Source organism: Lepidochelys olivacea (genome assembly GCF_965140295.1).
Source record: "Lepidochelys olivacea isolate rLepOli2 genome assembly, chromosome: 2".
Classification (NCBI taxonomy): Eukaryota; Metazoa; Chordata; order Testudines; family Cheloniidae; genus Lepidochelys; species Lepidochelys olivacea.
In genome coordinates, this window is record NC_140412.1 from 237,644,933 (window position 1) to 237,657,320 (window position 12,388).

Consider the following 12,388-nt stretch of genomic DNA (forward strand, 5'->3'; position numbering starts at 1 on the left):
TTCTGCTACCTAGCAGGACTTCTTGAACATGTATTGAGCAGGCCTGCTCTTCAGGGTTCAGCCATGCAGCAGCCATGCGAGCCAGGTGCAGGGAGGCGAGGTTAGGGTGAAGCAACTGGCCGTGGTCTTGTGAAATCAAGTTGAGATGGTGTGGGAGCGCAAGTGGAGCTGTCACTGAGAGGTCCAGAAGCATGCCGAACCAACGTTGGCATGGCCACACCAGAGCTATCAGGATAACCTTCACCTTGTCCCTCTTGATCTTTAAGAGGCCTTGTAAATCAAGGGGATCGGTGGGAAGGCACATAGTAGGCAGTCTGCCCACGAGAGCAGGAAGGCATCAGAGAAGGAGCCCCTGCTGAGCCCACACAGTGAACAGAACTGATGGCATTTCCCGTTCTGTCTGGTGGTGAACAGATCCACCTGGGGAGGTCCCCATTTCCTGAAGATGAGACACTGGCGACCTCCGGGTGAAGAGCCCACTCATGGTGAAAGAAAAAGCACCTGCTGAGGTGACCCATGCATTCCAGGCTCCCATAAGGTGACACCTTGATATGACAGGCGTGCTTCTCACAGAAGTCCCAGAGCTGGAGGAACTCTTGACACAGGGCTGAAGAGCGAGCTTCCCTCTGCTTGTTAATGTAAAACGTTGAGGCCATGTTATCCCTCAAGACCTCCACCACCCTGCCTGAGATTTGGGGAAGGAACACCTGGCAAGCCAAGCGTATTGCCCTGAGTTTCCTGACATTTACAGGCAGGAAGAGTTTTTCCTTGCAACAGAGACCCTGAAATTGTCGAGGTGGGCTCCCCACCCTAAGTCTGACATGTCCAAAACCAAGGCTACCAACAGATGCAGGTGGCAAAGGATCCCCCCTTCATTACAGAACATGGGTCTCTCCACCAAGTCAGTGAAGCTAGGATGGGGCAGTGGAATTGTGAGTACCAAATCCAAGTGGTGTCTGCCCAGGGAGTAGACTGACTCCAGCCACATCTGTAGGGGTCTGAATCATAGTCGCGTGCACTGCACCACATAGGTATATGCCACCATGTGACCCAACAGTTTGAGGCAGACCTGGGCAGTTGTAAAAGGATGGCCTGCGAGCTGGGTGATCAGGTCTGATATAGTTCAGAATCTGGTCTTTGGTAAATAGACCTTGGCCGGGTGGAGTTGAGTACTGCCCGGATGAACTCTATTCTGTGAACCAGGACCAATGTTGACTTCTGCTTGTTTATTAACAGACCCAGAGCCTGAAAGGTGACCCATACTATGCCAATGCTGTGCTGAACCGAACCTGAACCTGTGAGAGGTCTTTGATTACCCAATCTCCAAAATATGGGTAGACTTGTACTCCTCGATGTCTGAAGACAGCAACTACTGCCATACACTTTGTGAAAACTTTTGGGGCTGCCAACAGGCCAAAGGGAAGCGTGGTGAATTGGTAGTGGTGTTGGCCCACCACAAACCTGAGGAATCTCCCATTCCCAGAGAAAATGGAAATGTGGAAATAACCATCCTTCAAATCGAGAACAGCATACCAGTCTCCTGGATCCAGGGAGGGACTGATGGAGATTAGGGATACCATGTGGAACTTCAGTTTCTTGATATATTTGTTGGGCTACACAGGTCCAGGATGGGCTGTAGACCCCTTTGGCTTTCAGGTTTAGGAAATATTGGGAGTAAAATCCCTCCCCTCTCAAATCTTTATGATCCTCCTCAACAAGTCCCACACATGAGAGGGCTTGCACCTCCTAGACGAGAAGCTGTTTGTGAGAAGGGTGTCTGAAGAAGGACGGGGGTGGGAGGGAGGGGTGGACGAAAACGGGAGGGTGTAACCGACTGTTACAGTGCTGATCACTCAGCGGTGTGATGTTATGTAAGACCACACTGGGTGGAAGGGGGCATAGATTTGGAGCCCAGTCTGATATACCATCCTCGGGTGTACCTTCGAAAGGCCTGCCTGGCCCCGCTGCAGTACCTACGTGAGCGCGACTGAGAAGCGGAGGCAGAAGGTAGGGGTTGATGACATTATAGCCCTTTGCCTTTATTTTATAGAGCTCTTGCCTTGGAGGCGCTGGAAACCTAGGAGGCTGCTGAGGTCTGAAATAATTCCTTGAGGGGGTGTGTGTGTGTGTGTGTAAAGACCAAGGGAACAAAGCATGGCCCTCAAGTCTTTGAGGTCATGAAGGTTGGAGTCAGTCTGTTTGGAGAACAGGGAGGTATCCTTGAAGGAGTGGTCCTGGATGGACTGCTGCACTTCATGATGCCCAATGACTGGAGCCACAAGTAGCGCCTCATGGTGACCGCTGACACCATTGTTCTGGCTGCTGAGTCAGCCATATCCTGAGCTGCCTGGAGGGAGGTCCTGGCCACCATCTTGCCTTCCTCCAGGATGGCCATGAACTCCTGCCTTGATTCCTGTGGCAGGGAGTCCTTGAACTTGGCCATTGAGTCCCACAGGTTAAAATCGTAGCTCCCCAGCAATGCCTGCTGGTTAGAGATATTTAGCTGGAGGCTGCCAGTTGAAGAAACCTTGCATCCGAACAGGTCCAATTTTTTGAGGTAGTGCTCAACTGCCCTGTTTGTCCTGCTCGTTTGCGGCCAACACCATCAAGGACCCTGGGGGGGTGATAGGAGCGAGTACAGGGACTTGAACCCGCTGGCCGGTACGTAGTATTTCTCTGCCCTTTTTGAGATGGGGCAGAGATGAAGGGGTCTGCCATAGTACTCTGACAGATTCCAATGCCACCTCATTAACAGAGGGAGCTGCTGCAGCCAGGCTATCACTTAAGCTGTACACAGACTCCTTCAGCTCCTCAGCTTTCAGTGCCAAGTTTGCAGCAACCTGTTTCAGGAACTCTTGATGGGCCTTGAAGTCATCTGGTGGAAGGAGGTTACTAGGGCCTGCGATCACCTCATATGGCGATGACTAGGGAGAGGCTAGTACTGGAGGAGGGGCTGCTTCTTCCTGCTCCACCTGCATCACTTCCATTGGGGCCACTTCTGGGACCTTGGTACAGTAACTCCTCGCTTAAAGTTGTAGTTATGTTCCTGAAAAATGCGACTTTAAGTGAAACAACGTTAAGCGAATCCAATTTTCCCTAAGAATTAATGTAAATGGGGGGTATTAGCTTCCCTGGAACCTAACACCCCACCATACAAAGTTTTAAACAAACAGTTTAATACTGTACACAGCAATGATGATTGTGAAGCTTGGTTGAGGTGGTGAAGTTAGAGGGTGGAAGAGGGAGGGACATTTCCCAGGGAATGCCTTACTGCTAAACAATGAACTAACATTCGGCTGAGCCCTCAAGGGTTAACACATTGTTGTTAATGTAGCCTCACACTCTACAAGGCAGCATGAATGGAGGGAGGGGAGACTGCATGGCAGACAGATACAGAGACACACACCCTGTGTGAGTGAGAGAGAGAGAGAGAGATGCGCATTGCCCCTTTAAGTATGCTGACACCACACTCTAAGTACATTGCCTTTAAAAAGATTAGGAAGTTGAGACAGCAGCTGCGGCCAGCTCTCTCTATCCTGAACCCTGTTGTGTCTCCCCCCTGTTCTGTATGGAGAAGGGGTAAGTGGGGGGCAAGAATAGGGGGAGGGGGACACCCTGACATTAGTCCCCCTCTTCCTCCCTCCCCTGCACAGCAAGCAAGAGGCTCCCGGGAGCAGCTCCAAGGTAGAGGGCAGGAGCAGCACATGGCAGAGGAGGGAGGGACAGCTGAACTGCCGGCAATTGGTAGCCTGCTGGGCAGCTGCTGCACAGGGAACTTAGGGGAGCAGGGAGCTGATGGGGGGGCTGCTGGTCCACCCTGGTTCCAAGCCCCCACCAGCTAGCTGCAATGGGCTGCTCTTCCTGCAAGCAGTGGACAAAGCAGGTGGCTGCCAAACAATGGTATAAGGGAGAACTGCACAACTTTAAACGAGCATGTTCCCTAATCAGCAACGTAACAATGAAACAACGTTAACCGGGACGACTTTAAGTGAGGAATTACTGTACGGGGTTGGTAGTGGAGTCAGGGTCCAGTGCCAGATGGGACGAAACAGTGGCTCGCCTCTTGGACACCACTGAGTATGAATGATGGGAAGGGGGCCCCGGTACCAGGGAAACTCCCAAGGGTTCCAATACTGCCACTGCATTGGCCAGTGGCCTGGTGGTCAAGCACCAGCTGCGGGGCCGTACCGAAGTCTGATGCGTAGGTTGCGTACTGGTACTTTTTCGGCAGGGTGAAGGATTCCCCCTCAGACTCTGAAGAGGATTATTCTCTCAGAGACAATGGCAGCGTCATACCCGCTTCCGCCTCCAGGCGGTGCTGGGGAACCAGTGACAGACGACGGGTTGGAGACCGTTGCAGCAGGATCATGGAAGGTTTTCCTCTGGATAGTTCCATGATGGTCAGTGCTCCAATGGAGCGCACCGACTCTTGATCCCTTATATCCCCAGTAGCCCTGGCTGGCAGGGGGCTTTGAGGGGTGGGTGGGATTGGGAGGGACATCATATCCTTTGCTGTCTGGAAAGCCACAAGAGTCAAAGGGGCCTGTAGGCTCATGGTTCCATGACTGCTCCCTGGAGTCAGAAGTGGGACCCAGACTGGACATGGTGCTCTAGGTGGAGTTGCCAGAGCCAATTATGGCTCTGGGGAGGATGAGCAGACCGGCATGGGTCTCACTGTGTCAGCCACTCCCACTTGTCCCTCTTCAGCACTGCAGAGCACCCTCTCTTGGCTTGGTGTTTCTTATACTTCTTCCTTCGAACCAGGGGTGGAGAACGGTGCCGGGAAGAGCATGGTGCTGGTGCAGCACTTCACATGGAAACCAAAGGGCTCAGCACTGATTCAGAGCGACTTGGCTCCAAGGCTGGTCTGAGGGCTGCCTCCATGAGTGCGTGGTCTGAAGCCTCTGCAAATCTGGCACTTCTCTTTAACACAAGTTTCCCCGTGGCACTTAGACAGTGAGAATGCACGTCACTGACTGGCATGGGCTTGCTGCAGGACGTACATAACTTGAAGCCTGGGGACCGGGGCATGCCCAGCCCTTGGGACGAGAGTCCCTCAACGACAGGGACCACTATTCACACTATATACACTAATACTGACCAATAACTATATACTACTATACAATAGACTACAAAGTCCAAACCTCTGGGAAAGCATTGCAAGAGCATGAGGGATCATTCCAAGCAACCATCATGGGCGGCAAGAAGGAACTCAAGAGGGTGTGGAGCTGGCGGTGTCCCTTATACTGGTGCATACACATGCAGCTCCAGGGGCACTACAGCTGGTCCTACAGATACCCCTAAGGTAAAAATTTCCAGCAATTGTGCACGTGGCACGCACGCACACCTATCATGGAATGGACATGAGCAAGCACTCAAAGAAGAATCTCAGTTTCCCCTTCATTAAATGTGTAGATTATGCCGCATAATAAGGATGTTGAGATTTAATGTTTGTAAGGTGTTCTGAGATCCGGAGATGGAAGACTGTGTGAAAGTAGAAGTGCAAAGTATTACATCATATTCTTATTTAGGAAATATTTGTTTAGCTATTTAAGTTATAATGTTAAAAGAATAACTAGTATTTTAATTGTACTGAAACAATGTAGTTTAGTTGTGTAGAAGAACTTCACTATCATTTATGTATGAACTGGTGATTCACAAATTAATGGTCTCCCTATTTCTCAATACAGATTGAATAGCAGAGTTCCATATGAGGTCTGAAATCACTAATTCATTAATTTTACAAAATATACTACAGAAAATCTACTAGTATACAATTCAATAGCAAATAAAAGTACAATCATCAAATGAATTCAACACATTTTGTGATGCACGAGCCTTGTTTTTTTGTTTTTAATTGTGCTTGTTTGCTTCCTTGCTAATTTGCAAGATTAATTTGCAATTTGTCTGAGGCACTCTTTCCATTGACTTGGATCAGACCCCAATTAGTCCAGATTAGTAAGGAGATATTTTGTTTCCTTTAAGAAGTCTTCAAATCTGTTACCATTTTTCCACTCAAAATAAAGATGGTGACGCAATCAGCCCGCCTGAATATTCAATGGAAATACTGCACTGAATCAATGTGTATTTTTATGATTTTCATTAAATCCACAAGTTGGCTCTCTGATATAAATGGAATGAAACTTATTTTATGAGAAAATATGATTGTAATAGCCACTTTTCAACATCCCTCTAATTCTGGACTAGATTTTGAAAATATCCAAATGCCTAATCCAAAATTAAGGAGCAAGGGCCAGGTTTTCAAAGGTATTTAGGCATGTAAAGATGCATATAGGTGCACACCTAGGTATATTTTCAAGAGCTCCTGGCACCTAACTGCCTTTGAAATCAATGGAAGTTACGCATTTTTGAAGATCCGCCTAAACACCTATCTGCATCTTTAGGCACCTTAATACCTTTACAAATCCAGCCCCAAGTGTCTAAAAAATGTGTTTTAAACATTAGTCACATTCTTGCATTTATAAAAATATTTCTTACCATGAGGCTTTGCTAATAGCAACTCAGGTGCCAGGTAGTCTGGGGTTCCTAAAATGCGTTCACCTTCCACTGGGGCAGCCCCTCTTCTTACACTCTTTGGAGTCCTATATGGTGTGTCAGCATTTCCCTGATTAGGCGTCTTATGCCAAAGAACAGAGAAAAGATTTCATATACAAATGTTATACAAAGAGCCAATAGTCTATTTCCCCTCCCAGTAAAAATACTGGCTAGGACTGCAATTAATTTAAGATTTAAATAATTCATATGAATCAAAGATACGTCTTACAACTTATACATTAGTAGTATTTTATTTCCAAGTTCCAAAAAGTGTGCTTATTGCCCAGTCTTCACACAACAAATTGCAGTCAGAACTGCAACAGGTTTTGCATCTTTTTTTGCTGAATGAATTTCAACTATCCCAAAGCATAAGAATGAGTGAGTCTCATTCCTTCACTATAAATGAGAATTCTAACTGAACAACTGCTCTAGTGTCATGGAGTCATAGAAAGCAATTTTCCTTAAATAAATGAAAGAATATCAGTCTTCTTACAGCCATTAAAATTACTCCTCCCACTATGAATCTCAAAGGTAATTTATACTGGGGATTGTCCAGATAGCCTCAGCTTTTAGCAATGTGTGTTCAATAACCAGGCTAAAGTGGATATATATGCATATGTATTCAATATATCTTAAATTGTAACGCTCATCTAAAAACTGGAATTTGGCATCATGGGATTCCATGGCTATTACATCCCAGATTTACTCTGTTTACTTGTAATATGGCTTTTGTTGTTTTTAAGTTGTCTGCCCTGTTGACAGCCTGGGATCTGGAAGTCAAGCTGGGTTCTTTGAGCTATATATTAATCTTCAGTAATAAAGATTCTGCAGGTGAAATTCTGCCCAGTGTTAAACCTATGAGAGTCTTACTTCCAGTGCAGCTGCACAGTGCATTATTTGAAGACAATTGGATTTCAACTAATTGCCTTAAAACAGTACTTCATTAACAACCGTTGACATGAGCTTGAAGATAATCCAATACGTTCTCCATAGTTATTCTGGCACTTAACGATTGACAGAGTAAAATCTTACTTTTTTCCACTAAAACAAGCAGATGCTACTGAATAAACACAGTGTATGTTACATAATCACTTTTCAGAATAGAGATTCCCGTAAGTCCCAGATATGTAGACCTCACTTGATCCCTAACTTTATCTTTGATGCAATAGTCCAATGTACGCTATGTTTACTGTCATATTAGCAACAGAACCTGCCCACAGAAAGGCACATAGGTCCCATTTTAATACTAGGTTGACTTTACAGGATTCAGTTTTACTACATAAAAATTCTATACCTAAATGTATAGTCTAAAATTATTTAAAAAAAAAATCTGTAAGACCACCTTGTATAGAAGATAAAGCAGTTGCTGCCCTAACTCTGTGCAGGCTGAACTCCATGCTACAGCTAAGTTTCATGGTTGATGTGATTTCACAGTAAAGCAGGAGCTAGCAATCCAAAAAAAGGTCAGATATTCAAGGAAAGAAAAAGTGGGTTTTTAAAAGTTAATACATTGAATATTCTCCTTTAGTCTGCCAGGGACATTCAGCACATACTGCTTAACACTGAGAACATTTAAACAATTCCCTCTCTCCTAGATCAGCTCCCCCTTCCTAGCAAGAGTTACAGTTACTATTACTAGATTAAGCTTTCATAACACCCAATAATAATACAATAGCAGCCACTGGGGACTGAAACACAGTCTTACTGTTCCTTCCTCCTATGGGCTACTTAATATAACAGTGATTTCTCTAAAGTCCAGACAGCAGGGCTATACATATTTCAACAGTAAACTTATGTATTTATATAATTGTGAATATAATTAGGATTACTGCAGTCAAAATGAAAACTTCACACCCTGCATACAGAAGTTTTTCTTTGCATCAGTCATAGTGACATGCTCTTAAATCGAAACGGACAGAATGCATCACAGCATCAACAACACAGGGAGACAAAACATGAAGCAGAACAGCAACTGCCAAACACTCAGCAGCATTCATACTGCACTAGGAAAAGAAGAGTCAAGAAACAAACACAGGCCAACAGAAAACCTAAAGACTCCCACAATAAGTGGCCCAAAGGAAATGTCTCACTGCTCCAAGAGTGTGTAGTGAGACAAAAGTAAAGGAGTACATCCCTTTTTAATTGTCCTTGCCTAGTTCTGAGCAAAGGATCTTCCCTTGCAGAAGGGCAGACTGAGACAGCATTTTTCAGAGGCCAAATTGTGGGTGATGAGTGAGTGTCGCTACACTCTTGCTGAAAGGCAATAATTTTGGCAATGCATGTGCATCCACTCGAAGTCTGACCTTTTGAAAAGCTCTCTCTGCTTGCCTTTGTTCGATTCTTTCATACTATAATATCAAATAATTTAATCAATGAACACATGTACATACTAGTTACCACTACAACACTTGGACACATACCTGATAAACCCTATAAGATCTTCCCTTTTGTGCTGGGGTAATAGCCATGGGGTAAGAGCCACTACAAGCAGGAGAGAGATCCATCACATCTAAAGAAGCCAGGCTAATTCTTGATGGCTCAGATGCATTGGACACATTAATTGGACTGTTATAACTTCGAAAAGCTACAACATTTTTTTTAAGGAGGTTCAATGTTTTCATCATCTCCTCTGACGGAGAAGAGATTATGTCAGTATGAGTTTCAACCAAACATTTCAGGACGTTATCCTGTTCATGGCACAAAGGCTTGCTGTCCTGGACAATATTCTCTTCCTCACCTCTTGGTGAGGCATCTTTACAACAGGACGACATTACTGACATGTCCTCAGTTTTTGACTCCTCAAAGGAAAGTTCTTTAATACTCTTATCCAGGTCTGAAAGCTGCTTTTCTAAATGACTCTCTGTAACAGAAATTTCAGGGAAGGATAAATCAGAGTCTGCACTCAAGATTCCAAGAGGTTTTTCATCATCAATGCATAAGAAACTAGAGTTAATATATTCCTTTTTACTGTCTTTTTCACAATCTGCATTTAGCTCATGCATAAGATTCTTAGCTATTATTGGAGTAGCTGACTTTTCTGATGTTTGCTTCCTATAGATGGAGTCCTTAGCTTTTTCTTCATTTTTATGGGTCTCCTGTAGACCTCCACCACCAGAAAGCATTAAACACTGGATTTCCGTTGTTAAACCTGTGCTCTGGTTTGCCTGAAATTCTGAGATTTGACAGCCGCGTTTATATTCTGCATTGCTTTTTTTGACATAGTTAAGTTCTTGAAAAGGACTGGTGTCAACTAGTTCAAAGCTTCTTTTTACACCTGGCTTTTCAAGAATGTCCTCCTCTTTGATGCATTTGGAAGGGTCAACCAACCATGACTGCTGGCGATTGGAAGATTTTCCTGTCTCATTAGCCACACCAGTTCTTTCCACAACAAGTTTTTCTTCCCAAGCCTTATTTTCAGAAAGACATTTTCTGACTAGATCTTTCACATCTGATGCAGTCACAGGAGTGTCCCCTCCATCAAAATGCTCAATTTTTGCATCATGCCTGCAGCCAGAGTCATTGCTACCAATGGGAGAGATGGCAAACTCAAGTTCCTTCTTCTTTAAGGCTGTAATGTCTTTTGCATTCAGTAATTGTGTATTAGAAAGCTTTTCTGATGCATTATTACTTCCTTTGCCTGTTCCAGAACACAGTATATCTTCAGTTTCCTGGAAATAAGCACATTAATTTTTTTTAAATACTAGGAATTATAAAATTACAGCATTACAGAAATATGCCCTTTCATGACCTGGGTTGAAAATACTTTATTTCCACCTTAATGGAAAACTGCAATTTAACATGAAACATTTATTACGACATCGGATTACAAAGAGTCACTACAAACGTATTCTAAAAAACAAGTAACTGAAAAAATCAAACAGGAATCAGCCATTGTGACAGTCTGATTTTGTTTAGAAATGAAGCTTGCCCACTATGCTGGCCATCTATGCCCCCAGAACTGTTAGCCTCATTGATTACAAAGCTGAGTCAGGATCAGGCTAAGGTCTCCTGTCAGCAGGCTTTCTTCCATTCCCATTGCTGCAGGGCAGTAGGGAGGTGGAGTCTAATTTCCTTTCCCATTGTGCTGCTCAGGATGAGCATTTGGCTGAAAGAGAACACGGGCAGAGCTACTCAAAGTGTATCTAACCCATTCTACCTAAGCCTTTGGAGTAATTGGGGGGAGGGAGAAAAGGAGTGGGCAGTGGGAAAGTGCTTCAAAAAGCTGTATGGTCAGTGTATGGGAACCCTTACATTTGTTATACGAGTTATCTTGGAGAAATAAAGTAGTCCTGACCTGTACATCTTTCTCCCACCTGGGGCTACTACAGCATTCTGATTCCATACTGGACATGTGCGTACGTGAGTGGCTACTGGCACTGGATGTACCAAATCTCTTCCTAGATTGAAGGAGAGTTGGAGTTAAACTCCTCACTGGCATCCCAGGATTTAAGGCAGCAACATCAAGACCTTTGAAAGGAAAAATAATGAATAATAGTTCAAATTTTGACTGAAATATGTAGTGTACATTAACCAGCTTCATACCAAATCTGAGCACGACTCTGAAAATAATCATCCATAATTTCAAGTGATGTAGGAATTGTTCTCAGCACCTCTCCTGTACAATAAGTTTCTTCATTTTTGAAAAGGTATGATTTACCAACACTAGCTTTGCAGTGACCATCTTTTGCATTTCTGTTTTGGAATATCAAGACACCAAAGACTATTCAAATTTTAAGGCACCCAAAGCAACACTAACTTAGTTGCACTGCAAATGTGATGTAACATTTCTGGATTAGTGTTTGTTTCTTGATTTAAATATGTCATTTGTGTACTGTCATATGTACTGGCTTGTACATTCAGATTCAAAACCTGGCATTAGTGATCCAGTAGGAAAAACACTTCAGTTGGAGTCAGCACTGAACAAACAACCCAGACTAGTTATTCCTGGGGGAATTCTGTGCCACTGCACACATGCAGAATTCACGTCTGCTGCAGATTTCTTTGCTTCTCCGCAGAAAATTTACTTTCCGATGGGGAAACAAAAGGAAGCTGCAAGAGCGGTCATGCGCCTCCTCAACAGCAGTGCGGGTGCACAGTTTTGGGCACCCAGAGCAGCCAACAGAGAGGTATATCACTGTGTGTGATGGTGGGGGGAGGAGGTGCATGGGTCAGACTCCTCCCCCATGCATCCAGATCCCTCCACCCCCAAACAACCCCCACTCATGAACCTCGCCTGCTGCTGGGGATGCCCCAGCTGCTAGTCCCAGCGGGAGCACAGAGCGGCCGTGGGCAGGTCAGACCCACCCCCAGAAACTTCCCCAGGCTCCACATCCCCTCTCCTCGCTTCCTGCTCCTATCACTCCTCAGCCATGAGTTGAGGGCTCCCTGTACAGGGAGCTGTTATCCCATCTGCCCATTCCCTGTGCATCCGGACCTCCTAACAATCCTCACCCTCCCTCACCCAAACCACAACCCCACTAAGCCTCCACCCAGCCCTACCCCTCCTGCATCCAGACCCCTGCCGAGTCCCTCCCCCCTGCATCCAGACCTCTACCCCTCCACCCAGACCACCTCTCACTGAAGCTCCCTGCACTCAACCCCTCACCCCAATGAGCCCCACCCCTATACACCTGGACCACCCCGATGAGCCCCCCACACCACTGAGCCCCAACCAACTGCACTCAGACCCCCTCGTTGAACCCCATACCCAGATTCCCCCCTGCTGAGCCCCAACCACCTTCACCTGGATCCCCCCCCATATGAAACCCATCCATGTACTTGGATCCTGCCCAGCTGAGTCCACCTGACAATAGCTGGTGCGCCCGTGGAGGGA

At 45.5% G+C, this 12,388-nt stretch overlaps 1 protein-coding gene across 4 annotated transcripts in view; it reads right to left on the reverse strand.

The window, feature by feature from the left end:
• Positions 1-12,388, reverse strand: part of MASTL (microtubule associated serine/threonine kinase like) — a 47,588-nt gene that overhangs the window by 18,428 nt on the left and 16,772 nt on the right. For all 4 annotated transcript variants that reach the window (XM_084618383.1, XM_084618381.1, XM_084618382.1 and 1 more), the window contains exons 7-9: positions 10,850-11,022; positions 8,976-10,223; positions 6,499-6,637 (exon numbers count right to left, since the gene is read on the reverse strand). In XM_084618383.1, coding sequence (XP_084474509.1) covers positions 6,499-6,637; positions 8,976-10,223; positions 10,850-11,022 — 1,560 coding nt within the window. The remainder of the gene's footprint in view (positions 1-6,498; positions 6,638-8,975; positions 10,224-10,849; positions 11,023-12,388) is intronic.